The sequence below is a fragment of the Ptychodera flava genome, chromosome 8 (assembly GCF_041260155.1).
Source record: "Ptychodera flava strain L36383 chromosome 8, AS_Pfla_20210202, whole genome shotgun sequence".
NCBI classification, from domain to species: Eukaryota; Metazoa; Hemichordata; class Enteropneusta; family Ptychoderidae; genus Ptychodera; species Ptychodera flava.
In genome coordinates this window covers 3,628,978-3,646,549 of record NC_091935.1, presented here as the reverse complement: position 1 = coordinate 3,646,549, position 17,572 = coordinate 3,628,978, and the positions used below count along the sequence as shown (strand labels likewise).

Sequence of the window (17,572 nt, the reverse complement as noted above, 5' to 3'; positions counted from 1 at the left end):
AGGGATAACTTAGCAATACAATTTTTTTTGACAAAATATCACGTGACCTAGGTGACCTTTGACCTCAAATATACATATTTGTCCATAACTCAGTAACCACAAGTGCTACAGCCTTCATGTATGGTATGATGGGACACCTTATGACGCCACATATTGTACCTCATTAATTATGCGCATATCTAATTTTGAGCGAGCCAATAGAGCTAGAGGTCTGATTTTTGGTATATAGGGATAACTTAGCAATACAATTTTTTTGACAAAATGTCACGTGACCTTGTTGACCTTTGGCCTCAAATATACATATTTGTCCATAACTCAGTAACCACAAGTGCTACACCCTTCATGTATGGTATGATGGGACAGCTTATGACGCCACATATTGTACCTCATTAACCCAAGTCCGATTGATTTGAAACTTGGTATGGAAGTGCATAGGAGTGACCTTTCCCAAATTTGGGCAAATCGTGGTGAAATTTGCATATTTTTAGTTTACACGTCCATAGACTCCCATGTATAAGGCAGATCTCCATAGACTCCCATGTATAAGGCCACGAAAAATAAAAATTTAGTTTCTCATCGTATTCATATTGCAAAAAGGATGCAGTGACACAATTTTTAGTCCCCACGGATGAAGTCCAGTGAGCTTATAGATTGGGTCATGTCCGCCATCCATAAGTCCATCCGTTCACGCATATATCTCGGATATTTTGACAAAATGTCATGTGACCTTGATGACCTTTGATCTCAAATATACATATTTGTCCATAACTCAGTAACCACAAGTGCTACCACCCTTCATATATGGTATGATGGGGCAGCTTATGACGCCACATATTGTACCTTATTAATTATGCGCATATCTAATTTTGAGCGAGCCAATAGAGCTAGAGGTCTGATTTTTGGTATATAGGGATAACTTAGTAAAACAATTTTTTTGACAAAATGTCACGTGACCTCGGTGACCTATGACCTCAAATATACATATTTGTCCATAACTCAGTAACAACAAGTGCTACAGCCTTCATGTATGGTATGATGGGACACCTTATGACGCCACATATTGTACCTCATTAATTATGCGCATATCTAATTTTGAGCGAGCCAATAGAGCTAGAGGTCTGATCCATAACTCAGTAACCACAAGTGCTACACCCTTCATGTATGGTATGATGGGACAGCTTATGACGCCACATATTGTACCTCATTAATTATGCACATATCTAATTTTGAGCGAGCCAATAGAGCTGGATGTCTGATTTTTGGTATATAGGGACAACTATAGGAGAGAAATTTTTCGACCAAATATCATGTGACCTTGATGACCTTTGACCTCGAATATACATATTTTTCCATAACTTGGTAACCACAAGTGCTACACCCTTCATGTTTGGTATGATTGGACACCTTATGACGCCACATATTGTACCTCATTAATTATGCGCATATCTAATTTTGAGCGAGCCAATAGAGCTAGAGGTCTGATCCATAACTCAGTAACCACAAGAGCTACACCCTTCATGTATGGTATGATGGGACAGCTTATGACGCCACATATTGTACCTCATTAATTATGCACATATCTAATTTTGAGCGAGCCAATAGAGCTGGATGTCTGATTTTTAGTATATAGGGACAACTATAGGAGAGAAATTTTTTGACCAAATATCATGTGACCTTGATGACCTTTGACCTCGAATATACATATTTTTCCATAACTTGGTAACCACAAGTGCTACACCCTTCATGTTTGGTATGATTGGACACCTTATGACGCCACATACTGTACCTCAATAATTATGCACATATCTCATTCTGAGCGAGCCAATAGAGCTGGATGTCTGATTTTTGGTATATAGGGACAACTATAGGAGAGAAATTTTTTGACCAAATATCATGTGACCCCGATGACCTTTTACCTAAAATATATGTTTATGTCAATAAATAAGTAACCACAAGTGCTATGTCCTTTGTATTTAGTAGGATGGGAGACCTTATGACAACACACGCTTTACCTCATTATGGGTGATTATGGCTTGCTATAATCATTGTTAACGTCTGGAGCGACACGGGGGGAAGGGTTTAGACCTTGACATGTATGGGTCACCATGCGTCACCTACCTTACACTTCTAGATACATTTGAGACGTAACCTAATCTACCAACAGCCCCGATTACCGTTATCTCAACAAATTACATCACCCTTTCCACGTCATTATCCATGCGCACATCAGTGTGTTCAAAGCTATTTTTCGTCCATTTCAATCTCTGCCACGCTCAAGTTCACATCGCAAAATTCGCCATGCCAAAATCGAAGAAAACCAAGGGCCGCGCCTACGCCCGGGCGGCCACCCGTACATCGACGAGGACAAAGAGACGCCCAGCGCACCTCGACAAATTCCTACTCCAGCCAGTACCGACGGAAACCACACCAACCAACCCTGCCGTCGACATGCCGACAACAGCCGCAGCGGCAGCCGACCCAAGTATATCAGACCACATCGCCAAACTGATAGAAACCGGCATTGCAAGCGCCATTGACTCAATCCGACGTGAACTATGGCAGCCAGATACCAGCAACGCCACAGCAACGGCGCCCATCCCGACGTCCAACTTGCAAGTCCAGCCAACTGATACAGCCGTTGGTGCACTATCACCTGCCTCAGTCGTCGTCGCTGGGCCGGCGACGCTCGCCGCTCCGTCCAGCTCGTACCTACCCAAGGCCACCCAAGTAATCATCCCGCTAATCACGTTAATGAATACCAACCCACCATCACAGCTACCCCACCAGCCTTGACCACCAGCGGTGGCGCTGCGCACATCCGGGATAACTCCACCGCTAGCGGCGCACCTCATAACAACAACACGAGCAATATGGCCGCGCCCTACAGTCAACTCGCCCAGCCAGCTGGTCACAACGCAACGCCATGGCGCCCACCGCCTAGAGCCGGACCAACGGGCAATACTTCAGCAGCAATACCCCCAGCCGACCTGCTCCTGCCGTACGTCGACCAGTCAACACTCAACGCCTTGGCTAACCTCGGTAAGTTCATCGAATTTGGTGACTTGCACCCTGATGCCCTAGCCCCCAACTCATCCAAGGCTACCAAGACACAAGTAGCTTTTGACCCAGACAACCGTGGCGTCGCCACGTTCACAACCGAGGTGAAGCGGAAAGCCATCGACGACTTTGACACCTGGTTACAGTGCTTCCTCGTCTTTTCCTCCTATCGTACATTCTACTACCCACATTTGGCGATCCCCATGGCCAACTACCTTCGTTTCCTCGCCTCCAAAGCTGCTGCCTACAAGCCGGAGGCCTGGCTAGCCTATGACAAACACTTCCGCCTGAACGCTTCCCGCTACCCAGATAGGGCCAACTGGAGCCAGCCAAACCAAGACCTCAACTTCCAGTACTTCCAAAACCAGCCACACCTCCTGCGTCCTACCTGCTTCGGCTGTGGCCAACATGGTCATGTGAAGACTGATTGCCCAAACCGACGCAGCAGCACCACCAACCCGTTCTACTGGGAGAGCCCAGCGAACAAGAAACAGTCTGACCAACCTCCGGTTTGTCGTTCTTTCAACCGAGGCACATGCAAGACACCCTGCAACTATGGCAGACTACACAAGTGCTCCGTGTGTAACTCGACCGAACACGGTGCTCAGCAACACCACCAACGCATCAAATCAGAGACCCCCCAGCCCTTTCGAGGGAGCGACCGTCCACCCAGCGACAATCGCCACGCTACAGCCGACAACGCCAATCAACCTAACTAAGCTCTCAGCTGCCCTGCACGACCACCCGCACAAACAATTCACAGCCAGCCTCATCCACGACCTCACTCATTGTGCCGACATCGGCTTCGGTGGGAACCGCGCACCACGCTACACTCGCAACGCCCAGTCCGCAATGACCGATCCGGATGCCGTCACCACCGCCATAACAAAAGAACTGCGCCTCGGCCACACAATTGGCCCGTTCACCGTGCCACCTCTGCCAAACTTCGTTGTAAACTCGCTTGGACTTCGGCCTAAAAAATCAGGCGGCCACCGCATAATAATGGACCTATCCCAACCACGAAACGATAGTGTCAACCACTACATCAACAAGGAAGACTACACCCTCACCTACTCCCGCGTTGACGATGCCGTCGCGATATTACAGAGACTTGGCCAAGGTGCACTCATCACAAAAGTGGACATTAAGCACGCGTTCCGACTGTGCCCGGTACGGAAGGCGGACTGGCACCTCCTCGGCTTTAAATGGCAAGGGCTGTTCTTCTTCGATCGCGTGCTCCCCTTTGGCCTTCGCTCTGCACCGTTCTTATTCAACCGCCTGGCCGAAGCACTCCTCTGGATCGTCAAAAACAGAGCAAACACTCAGGACTTACTGCACTACCTGGACGACTACTTTGGCGCTGGCCCCCCCAACTCCCCGCGATGCCAGTACCTCCTCGACACCATGCTCAACACATGCCGCGACCTCGCGATACCCATCGCCCCAGAAAAAGTCGAAGGCCCATCACCCACCATGACGTTCCTTGGCATCACGTTGGACACACTTACAATGACACTATGCTTACCCGACGACAAGCTACAGGACCTGCTTCAAACACTTCCCACTTGGCTCCACCGACACTCATGCACTAAACGGGAGTTGCTATCCCTCATCGGCACCCTCAGTTTTGCATGCAAGTGCATTCCCGCCGGTCGCATCGTCCTCCGCCGCATGATTGACTTAAGCACAACCGTACGCAAGTTGCGCGACACGATCACACTATCTGACGCTTTCCGCCTTGACGCGAAATGGTGGTGCGACTTCCTACCGACATGGAACGGCACGGCCTCATTCCTCGATACAAAGTGGACCCTCTCTCGCGACCTTGACCTCTACACCGACGCCTCGGGCACTGTAGGCTCCGGTGGCTACCACGCGGGCATTGGTTCACCGTTGCATGGCCTGACTCTCTCCAAGCCTCAATCGAATGGAAGGAGATGTACCCAATACTAGTCGCTTGTTCAATTTGGGGGCATCGTTGGCATGGCCGCCGAGTGCTGTTTCATTGCGACAATCAAACCGTCGTGCACATCTGGAAAAAAGGCACTACGAGATGCCCTGACATCATGCAACTAGTAAGGAGCATCTTTTATGAGGCAGCCAAAGGAAATTTCCATGTCATGATCGCCCACGTCAGTGGAATTGATAACTCAATTGCTGATGCACTTTCTCATTTACAGATGGAGAGGTTCCGAGCATTGGTGCCAGAAGCGGATGCCGGCCACACACCTGTACCAACGCGACTATGTCCATCCCGCTTGCTACACAACAACTGACGGAACTAGCAACTGCCTACATCCATAACAGTGTGGCCGGGAACACGCGACGCACATACCAGGTAGGACAAAAGTGTTACATGGATTTTGCTCGTCACACGGACTAGCAACCTTACCTGTCACGATCAGGACAGCCATACTCTTCGTTACGAACCTGGCAAATCGAGGACTAGCATATCGAACCATTAAGGTGTACCTAGCCGGGGTGATGCATCACCACGTTGAGCGCGGGTATGCCGACGACGTAACAACGCACGCTCTCCTGCAACGAACACTGCAAGGGATCAGGAGAAGCATTGGAGAAGTGCGCCGGCCACGACTACCAATCACCATTGACCTGCTCCGTCGCCTCAAGGAATGCCTGCGTCAGCGTGCCGACATGTGCAGCAACGACAAGCTCATGGTATGGGCAAGCTTCACGCTGGCATTCTACGGCTTTCTGAGGGTAAGCGAGTTCACCGCTCGATCACCTACAGAATTCGACGTAAACGCCACATTACTCGCCCGGGACATTGTGTTAACGGAAGTGATCGAAATCAGGATAAAGTCATCAAAGACTGACCCGTACGCGCGTGGGCACACCATCCGTATTGCTCCGACCGGGACCTCTGTGTGTGCGGTCCGCTCCTATTGGAAATATACCGGGAACCGCGGATACATGTGCCCTGAAGAACCGGCGTTCCAATTCGCGGACGGCACATGGCTTACGCGACAAAGACTGAACCTATGCCTGCGGGAACTGCTTACCCAGGCAGGGATTTCCGACGCTAAAATGTACGCGACACATAGTTTCCGCAGTGGTGCAGCCACAACTGCTGCCGAAGCCGGCTTGCCTGACTGGCTCATAAAGACACTTGGCAGATGGCGGAGTGACGCGTACCAGATCTACATCAAGACGCCGCGGGAGACCCTTGACGTAGTGCCGAAGGCACTCGCGACACGCCAGCAATTCGATATATGGGTGATTATGGCTTGCTATAATCATTGTTAACGTCTGGAGCGACACGGGGGGAAGGGTTTAGACCTTGACATGTATGGGTCACCATGCGTCACCTACCTTACACTTCTAGATACATTTGAGACGTAACCTAATCTACCAACCGCCCCGATTACCGTTATCTCAACAAATTACATCACCCTTTCCACGTCATTATCCATGCGCACATCAGTGTGTTCAAAGCTATTTTTCGTCCATTTCAATCTCTGCCACGCTCAAGTTCACATCGCAAAATTCCCACCCACCCTCCGCAAAAAAAAAGAAAAAAAAGAAAAAAAAAAAAGTGCCTCGCTGCAGGGTAGCAGCTCACAATAAAAGAGTATTGTATTCCACTAATTTGATGGATTTTTCACAATAAAGTTCCAGGGGGGTACTGTCATGGGCCTGTAGTGGGCGCCCGGTAGCACGTTGCCTGACGCACGGTGCCAGGAGTCTGGTACCGCCGTCCAGGCCGCCATGACGCCTTGACGCCCCCGCCGTGACGGTACATACATAACCCCGGATTTCGGCCAAACACTTGCCTCCGTGTCGTTTCTTTGCGTTAAATTATGTACACATCTAATTCTGGGCAAGCGAATAGAGCTAGAGGTCTGATTTTTTGGCATATAGGGATTAATTAGCAAAATAATTTTTTTTTCAAAATGTCATGTGACCTCGATGACCTTTGATCTTGATTATACATATATATGCATATTTCAGTTACCACAAGTTCTATACCCTCCAATTTTGATAGGATATTAGACCTTAAGATGTCACATCTTGTACCTCATTTATAATGCACATATGTATTTCTTGGCTGGCCAATACTGCTAGAGGTCTGATCTTTTTTCCCGATTTAGAACCATAACTTAGACATGCCTCATGTGTTTCAAATTGGGAACAACGACATAGACCTATGTGCCCATAGATCTCAACATATACACTCCAGTGATACTTCTTAATGACCACATTTCCCTGCCCCATCAAGACTAATACTCCTATTACAAGTGGGGATTATGTCATTGTAAATGACTTGTTGAGTTAATGGTTGTATCACAGTATTCGATATATCTAATTCTGTATTTTTTCCATTTTATGTTCTGAATAATTACATTAAACATATTTCACTGTCTCCAGTACATTTCATGTAAGTATTTTCACTTCATGCACTTTATCCCTTTCACACATGTTCAAATATCTGACCAGAGAACAAACACTAAATAATCCAGGATGGGAGCTACAGTGTCATTGACGCTATTTTTGCAGTACATGGCCAAATGTCTAAAGCCTGTTGCTGCAAAGTAACACGTTTCTATGTTGAATATTGCGTGCATTTGAAAATTGAATTTTCGTAACGACGCCGTTGGCTTTATCAGCATTATTTGTGAACAATTTCGGATGCATACCTGACTGAGACCTAAATAGGGTCATTATAACTTTGACCCTGAGCTCACATTTTATCGACCATTTAGGATGATTTCGGTGACATCGTCTAAGACTCGAGACTGGCAACTTTTAGGTCAAGCCCTGACGTCACATACTCTCAAACAGCTAGGCACTTTTTGTTCACTTCGATATTATGTACGCTATCATCAAGCTTACACTGTCAAACTCCGTGTGACAAGAAACCGTGACACGACCTCTGCTAGGATAATTTCCTATCATTTTGAACATATGATCTTAGACAGAACTAAGACTGTACACTTGTTTCGCACTTGCCATTGGTGGATGGAAATGACGAGAGTGCATGTTATCAGAACATATTTCAAGCCTTTTAGCACCCAAATATCTTGTCACAGGAAGAAGCAATGAAAAGTTGCGCAGTACATTATCTCCCTTTGCTGTCCGTTAGTGTGAAAAAATGGACGACTTTCTGGTGGGGTCCTGGGGCCGTCGTCCTAAGGCAAAAATTTTACGCATTGTTAGCATGACAAACTCATGGATGTGTTTAGGGACTGTGATTTTAGTGTCGGGTTATCTATAATACACCGACACCTCATTTTTGTTCACAGATATCAGTGAAATAAGAAATGAAAAAAAAGAGCGATTGGGCAGATCGACAGAACAGAAAGTGCTTCCTATTTGTCTGTAGACATGACCAAGCCGCAGCTGTTAGCACCTTTAGTCTTTGACATGAATATTGATGACTAGCTAGCCGTTGGGAAGTAGTTTCAGTGTCATTTCTTGTTGGTCGTTTGCAACGGTAACAACTATAGGCTATATGCCTATCCCACACACAGTTTTCCTATCCGAAGATCAAAAGGAAGCAACCCGCACTTTCTTTGCTCGATCAGGATGGGAGCTTTGTCCTATTGATTAACGCTCAAGTAAAGGTCAGAGACAGGCAGATGGAAACGTAGCAGACAGAGACTTTGCCTCCTACGGAAGTGCCAACACCAGAAGTACAGAGAGATGAAGGGCTGCCCGAATGTCAACATTGTTTTTGCCAGCCATCATCACAGCAAGGGAGCGGAAATGGCTCCTTCGCATCACAACCCTGGCCTGAGAAGAAGCATGTAAAAAGACTTTTGGCGGTTGATAGACAAATAGCAAGGCTGGAAAGACCCAAGATATCTGAAGAAGAAATGCCACAGAAACGACGTCTTGACCCGCAGGGAAATGCGCGACTGGGTGCCGACCAAAGTTCGAGGTTTATACCCAAATCCCCAAGGCGTTCCTTATTTGGGACACAGGTGGTATTATAACCACAAAAACGGACCTTCTCAGGACCAATGCCAAACGGTCCTTTTCAGGACCACTACATGATCCAAAAAGAGAAAACCGTGTATCGTTGACTCCTTCCCTGGATGTATGTATGCGTGTTAGTATTTGTTGTTTGTAATCTTTATCTAATTGCATTGCTCTCGGCAAGTGGGGTAAACATCGTTCTGACCACGTACGTGATAAATTTGAATAATCATGATTGACAGTGTCGTGACATTTGAAAATAGGGGTCAAATGCTTGTTCCAGAACACGCTGTTGAAAATATATGCTGGCTCTGACAAAAATTACGACATTTTCAAAGTTTATTTTCGACTCGACTGCATTTGCTGTATATTCATAGACAATATATGCGACATTTGGTGACATCAAACAGCTTGAACACGGTAAAATGACACGATTCTTGGACCAAACACGGCACGTCCGATCAGTAGCATGGCTTTTTGACATTTGCATAGAATTACTGTAATCCAGCATTTATAGGGGAAGTTCCTGTTTAAGTATTTTCACTTCATGCACTTTATCCCTTTCACACATGTTCAAATATCTGACCAGAGAACAAACACTAGATAGTCCAGGATGGGAGCTACGGTGTCATTGACGCTATTTTTATCATTCTGATTAAGTTTCAGACACAATTTTACAGAATGTGGACATCATACTGATATTTATGATATCAGAGAAGGATGCATTTGCAACCAAACTGCTAACAGTTGTTATTTTCCACAAAACTATGGCACCTCTCACATCATGATGTTAAAGCTGTCTAATGCTCTTGGAAAGAAGGACGTTAAGCTGGAGTTTAATCCTGACACAGAGAGTAAGAAAAAATAACGTATAAGAACTTATGCTGAACTAAATAGAAATTGTGTATTGAAAAATATACAATTTTTAGCTTTTTTTGTTAGCCCTAGTGGCCTTTGATAATACCTGTGTCTTAATTACAACTATCATAAAGACATTCTTGATATTCATAAGTTACATACACGAGACCTAGCATAACTAGGTCACTCTTCACTTATAGACACAACTTACTCTGTACTTTACAGGTCATGTTTTCACAAACATTTTGTAATATTGTATTATTAATATTAATTAATATTGTATTATTCTAGCTATACCCAACAAACCCAAATCAGTGAACGCTACAACATCAAGTTCTACTGCTACTGTAAAGTGGTCCCCTCCAACTGACTGGAAGGATTCATACCATTTAATGTACAAGACTGCTTACCAAAAATCAGATGAAATATCAACATGGAATGAGGTATATCTTTCAATTGTATTATCACTATGTACAACAATATTTCATGTAACGTTCTTTGAGTAGCTTGATTAACCTCAGGTTTCTGTAAACTATAGGAGTTGCTGTAGTGATCAGTCAGTCAAGGTGGACTGATCATCGTAACACTTTTAAGCAAATACAAGAATCAAAAGGACCATGAAGGACTTAAATCATAACAGATAAACAAAGACAATCTAGTGTACCTCATGATGTGCATCAAGGTTCAGAGCAGCAAGAACACAGTATGATTTTATCTGAATATTCTAGCATGATATTACAAAACACTCACAAGTTAATTTTTGCAAAAAGAAAAGTGATTGTGATTACATTTCACACAGATTTCTCCCATTTCCATTGCAAACAAATACAATGTTAGCTTGTTGTTAAGAAATATATTCTTGTATTACATCATTATTAGTACAGTGTCTTACTATAGATACTCTGATAGCATTCCTTTAAGACTAAGCTTCGAGGCACCGCTTCCTATCACTGTTTATTTTACCAACCAGAGATTCCATCTGCTGAGACAATATGCCTAATCCATCATGTGCCTTTCTCGTGACTCATAGACACTTTTCCCGCCAAAAGTGCTTTATCTTCGGGAACCTCGCCTTCCCTAATCAGAGACTTTTCCACCCTCGACAGAGACACTTCACGTCACTGGACTCTATGTACGGTCTCTCACCCAAGTGTTATGCTTCACTGTATTAGCCACTGTCTATTATATTAGTATAGAATAAAGTAGTCATTTATAGCATTAGACGACTTCGTCTCCCGACTGCTTACTCAGACCTGGTCATATTCCACACACTTGTTTAATTTTCAATTGATGATAACACATTTGCTTGAATTGTTTTTATCAATTTCATTATACTTGCGCTCTCAGATTATACTGGTAGATATGTTTGCTACAGAGTACACACACACATATATTAAGTTTTCTTATATCATCCCAATCCACTTTCCACTTGGGATAAACTGCTAACGTTCTATTGATAATATATATATAATATAAATATATATATATATATATATATATATATATATATATATATATATATATATATATATATATATATATATATATATATATATATATATATACACACACACCCATGGCAACTTTAGTGTTGTTCAAGTCCTCCTTGATACAGACAGAAATTCTGCTTGTATAAAGACAAAACAGACCCTGCCAAGGGTAGTAAATGAGAGCTAACAATTGGCACTCGGTGTCAAAAATTGAAACATAAGATACCATTTCCATTTATTAAAGCCTTGAGGCAACACACTTTTACGAGCTCACTCAGCATCAAGTAAAATTGTATGTCCCAATGCAGACAGTGTGTCTGGGGAAATTGAAATAAACGAGACGTATGGACCAGTGAATGGCACTGTATCGGGTATGTCAATCTTGAACACAGGGTGCCAATTGTAAACTCTCATTTACAACCAGTACAAGCAAAGTTTCTGTCTGTATCAAGTAGCCTTGATCAACACTAAAGTGGCCACAGGTGTATATAAGGGTTGCTGGAGAATTGATTTTACGATTTAATCTCTTACGTTGTTTTGTGAGACAATATATATATATATATATATATATATATATATATATATATATATATATATATATATATATATATATATATATATATATATATATATATATATATATATATATATATGTATAGGATAAAGCCCGAGTACGAGGGCTCTTCTGGTATATAAAGTCCAACCCAACGATAAAATGTCGAGGCCGCAGCAGCCGAGACATTTTATCGTAGGGTTGGACTTTATATACCAGAAGAGCCCGAGTACGAGGGTTTTATCCGACTTAAAAACTATCGCCCCTAACTGATATATTTTCGTTTTCAATGTGTTTACGTCAGCCGTCCCCTTGTCAATGTAACATGTTTAGGATATTAATTAAAACTTCTATTTGTGAAATAGCCTTCCAGTGTGATGGAACATCCTATAAATGCCCTAGGGCACATTATATAAATGCCCTAGGGCACAGCAGATTTGTGTTGCAGCTGGTTTCCACTGTGTTACCAAATTGAATATTAAAACGTATCAGATGTCTACAGAATATGACATGTTCACTTTTGATTGGACAGTACTTTACTACGGCGCTGTCATTCGTTTCTGGAATTTGGTGACCAAGGCTTTACGAGTAGATAAAACACCCTGAATTGAGCACTCTGATTGGTCAATCAACAGTAGATAGTTTTTAAATATATATATATATATATATATATATATATATATATATATATATATATATATATATATATATATAAAGATATATTTTATATATATGTGTTTGTGTCTGTCTGTGTGTGTCTGTGTCTGTGTCTGTGTCTGTATGTCTGTGTGTGTATCAATAGAACGTTAGCAGTTGATCCCCAGAGGAAAGTGGAATGGGATGATATAAGAAAACATGATTGAAGCACACTACCACCCGGTTTTTTGGTTGGTACCTATTTTATTGAACTTGAATATAACCTGTTGCTACAAAACTAGAGCTTCTTTAGGTGTACTGTATAATGGAGACTGCAGAGATTGTACTGATAGATAAATAACTGCTGAAATGATCTGTGATTTTGAGACTAATGTACATTAGTTTGAAATCACAGATCATAACTTCATCTTTGATTGACTTTGTAAAACAATTGCTTTTATTCCAAGTTCTGTGAAGCAGTGGTTTTCGTTATCATTTACAACATTTATTTATCAGTACAATATTTTAATGAACTTGCAACATAACGTTTTGTTCAATAAGGGGAGAGCCATTTGATTTCTGGGGGTGTGTGGAGGATTTTGAGAAAAAAAAATTGTCACCAGGTGAGATAGAAGAAAAAAAAATTGATTCTGTCATGGCCTTAGAAAAAAATTGTCATAACAGACAGAAGTAAAAAAAAATTGTCACAATGCACTGGCAAAATTTGGAAACCTTATTTTCATGTATTCTTTGCCGGCGCTCCGCCATAGGCAGCGCAAATGTTTTTACCACAAGCAATTCTTATGTTTTTTCCCAAGCGCTTATGATATAAGCATGCACTACATAGGTCTACTTTACACCTCAGTACACTCACTGTTTTCCTTCCCTTTTCTGACTCAAGAAATCATATTTCAGGATTTCTGTTGGAATATCTCAATGGCATAGGCACTATCTAAAGGGGACAATTTGACTTCTGTAAATTGTGAAAATTTAAAACACAAGACAGGAGTCAATAAACTAGTGTTAAGACACCGTTAAGACAAATCACTAAATCAACAAACTGGTTTACCGGGGACTGAGATCACATCACCAGGGTCAAAGCACTATCGATTCACCGGTGTCTCGCCATGTATTCAGAGAAATGTGAGGGGGAGGGGGTCACTAAAAAAATTGAAAACTTCAAAATGTGGAGAGGAAGAAGGGGGGTGGGGTTACTCAACTTTTTGTGCGAAATAAATTGAAACATCTCAGATTGCACCATTGCACACATCCATTTCTTAAAATTGTCAATGCGAGAGGGGGGCACCCCCTCTCGAGCTCTCCCCCTTGGGTCTTCTAACAGTTTTACTGGTTAAAGACAAATTGAAAATACCTCTAGGATTGCACTACACTGCACCGTGGCACACATCAATTTCTCACAATTTTCACAGGATCTAGGACAAAACTGAATTGAACTGAACTGTTGTGAATTCATCCTTTGTTATCACAGAAACATGTTTTAATTTACCTCAGTTCAATGACCATTTTGACAGTTAAACATACCATATTCCAGCTTTTCATTAGAAGCTGGCAGCTGGAGAAGTGACACAAGAAGGTCACAGATTTTCCGTTCCTGTATATTCATTTGTCTTCAGTCTCTGGCAAACAGAACTGTTTTTCACAAATTGTATTGTCATTGTTTGGTTGATGAATATTCTGACCCAAACACTGATCATGCAAAAAATCTAAAAAATATCAGTGTTCAATATCATTTTCAAACAGTTTTACCGAGTGCAAAATAAACTGAAACTCCTCTCAGATTGCACCATTAAACATATCAATTTCTCAAAATTTTCAATACGGGAGGGGGAACCCCCTCTCGTGCTCTCCCCCTTGGGGTATTCTAACAGTTTCACTGAGTTAAAAAATTAAAAAAAAACCTCTCAGATTGCACCAGACTGCACCATTGCACACATCAATATCTTAAAAATTTCCTTGCAAGATAGGGGTGACACTTCCCCCTAAGCCTCTTGCGTGTTCTCGCCCTGTACTTTCAAATTCTGCCGGTCAGATATCCTAGTGAAAACCCTGTCATAATACCCATCCAAATTAAACAATATACTATATGGTTAGATACTGCGTGAGCTTTTATATCTTTATTTTATTGTGTCTTTGAATTTTATTTTGATGGGTTCACCTTTTTTGAACCATCATGAGATAACTGATGATAGTCTAGCAGGGTACATCAGGATTTGAAAGGTCTTTACTGTTGCTGTATTTTGTAAATTTTACAATTACATGTATTGGTATTTAACTTTTCTGAGTGGGGGATCAGTCACAATTTCAGAGTTAACCTCCCTCTCTATAGAGAGGGAGGTTACTCAAATTCATCATGGTTGGCGAGGGGGGGGGGGTCACTCAAAATTTCGGAGTTTCAGGCTGTAAATAATTACGGCTCCCTTATATACAATGCATTACAAACTTGATGACCAATGTAAAAAAATTTGCACTGCTACTCCATTTGGAAAAAAAAAATTGATGCAGGTCTGACAGTAGAAAAAAATAATTGCTGTCACTCTGACAGGAAAAAAAAAATTGCTCCCATACCCACTTCCTCCATACCCCCCCCCCCACACGAAATCAAATGGTTCTCCCCTATGTACCGGTAGAGCTTCTTCAGGTGCACTGCATAATGGAAAACACAGAGATTGAAGTGATTGAAGAATGCATTTTTATGCAAATTATGCAACTTAACTGTAAATTAATGTGGGGATAGATATGTTTTTACATATTCTATATTCTCTTAGTAGTTTTGAAATTTGCAATGTCCACTGAGCTGCTATGATCTACATGTATTTTTCTTTTATTGACAGGAACTACTAACTGATGAAGACCAAACCAGAAAGGAATTAAACGGACTCAGCCCATTTACCAAGTACCACTTCAAGGTTGCATGTCTATCTAACTATATTTGTGAGAAAGTGACCATATTGAACAATAGCATAAGTAAATGGAGCGAATGGTCAGAAACTGTTGATGCTACAACACAAGAAGCAGGTAGGTGTTTAATAATAATAATAATAATAATAATAACAACAATAATGGTTTTTTTTACCAAACGTTTGTGACCACCTGGTCAAATGGGAATGGTTTACATAATTAAAAAACTTTATCAGAAATTATATTTACAAAGAATTAACAAAGGGTCAACCGGCAGTAAAAATAAACCCGCCCTTAAAACACTAAAAATCCTTTAAAAAACACTAAATGTTATTTTAAAAGACATTACCAGACCAAGAAACATACTCTAAAAAGAAGACTCTAGCACTTACCAGAGATTAACACTGTGCACAATGGTACTGTTGTCCTTATGCTTTGTTCTGCTATTGAATGTTACCCTCTGACTACGACGTGTTTGGTATTTGTGACAATGAATATAGGGAATGAAAAAAGGCAATTTGTGATTTGACTTTAAAACATTTAAAGCATAATTTTTGAATAGATGTTGACGTCTGGTCTCCAAAGTATTTAGGTTTAACAAATCAAGTGCCTCACTGTAGGGAATAAAAGGGTAGATGATTCTCAATGCTCTTTTCTGCACGTTTTCAATTGCAGACCTGAGTTTATCAGTTAGACCTCCCTGCCAAACAAGGCATGAATATTCAATGCAGGATCGTACTTTGGTGATGTAAATGAGCTTTAACTCATCTTTACTAGCTCCATACCTACTCAAAATTCAAATACATAGTTGAATAAATAGTTGGTGTTTCGTGTAACAGAAGCAGGTGAATTGTATGTAAGTTCTTTGACATTAATGTCACTCAATGTAAGCTAGGCCATTACAAATTTATGCACGTGTTGAATATGTATACACAGATCGGTTATACAAGTTCACCTTGTACTTTATAATTTAGTACAACCAAAATGTCTGTAGAAGCTATTGATTTCCTGAAAGGTTTGGTCATGAAAATGAGAGGCATCTTCCTCCATAATTGTGTTAAGTTAAGAAAACTTTAAGCAAAGCCAAAGCTTTAAGCAAAGGAATAACAATTTGACAGATTTTTAAGGAGAATTGGATTATGTTACAACTTGTTCAGTTTCTTAAGAGTTGCCTTCCCGAAATGAGAGTCTGATTGACTTCATTGCATAGTCAAAAAGTGTTCATATATTTCAGCTCCAAATGGCACAGTGAACATCACTGATATCCGTCAGCTTGAATTCGATGAATTTGAAAACAGGGTGTACAGAGTTGAATGGGAGGTAAGATCATTCTATAAAAAGTCAAAACTTCTAATCAGTTGTTTGAGTGCAGTATAGTTTGCAAAGTACCCTTACCGAAACTTATTTCTACTGCAAATTTGCCGTAAGTTTGCTGCAAATATGCAGCAAGCATATAGCTTGCAGGAAGGAGTTGCAGAAGTTTGCAGGTAGATGTGACCCTCCTGCAAACCCTTAAGTCAGTTTGCAGCAAATTTGCGGTAAACGACTAAGTTGCTGCAAATTTGCAGCAAACCAGATTATTGCTGCAAATATGCAGCAACACATGATTGACATATTTCCCACTATTTCATTACCAGGGAGTACACACTACACACTGAGTACTGTTGCACTTCGTGACCAGTCATGTGTAAGCAACATAAAATTGATCTTTCATTCATATTTTATGTTCATTTATTTCATAACAGACAATCCACTTTTTAAATTATAATAACTGGTAATGCTAGATAATGAACAGCTTCAGTTATGCTGGTGAAAGCATTGCATGGATATAGAGTGCATCTATAGTATATACTGTAGTGACATGATGTAATAAAAGTGCCCTTTGAAAGTTTGACAATCTGGTTGGGTAAATTATGGTTGGATCGAAAACTGAATTTTAGGGAAACAAATTTTTGAAACAGGGACTTGTCTGTCTTGCAAGTTACACCCTGTATTTTCTGCGAATGATACCAAAATGCAAACAGTTTCGAACGAAATGTGCGTTTGATGATGGTCTGTAAGGACACGTCGTAGACTTTTGTTACTGCAAATCTGTACAGTAATGTTTCCGCTACTACCT

At 41.6% G+C, this 17,572-nt stretch overlaps 1 protein-coding gene across 1 annotated transcript in view; it reads left to right on the top strand.

Annotated features, from left to right (window-relative positions):
- LOC139138223 (interleukin-12 receptor subunit beta-2-like) overlaps positions 1–17,572 on the top strand; it is a 121,021-nt gene that overhangs the window by 62,753 nt on the left and 40,696 nt on the right. The window contains exons 5-8 of the mRNA XM_070706504.1: positions 9,658–9,851; positions 10,147–10,298; positions 15,387–15,570; positions 16,688–16,773. Coding sequence (XP_070562605.1) covers positions 9,658–9,851; positions 10,147–10,298; positions 15,387–15,570; positions 16,688–16,773 — 616 coding nt within the window. The remainder of the gene's footprint in view (positions 1–9,657; positions 9,852–10,146; positions 10,299–15,386; positions 15,571–16,687; positions 16,774–17,572) is intronic.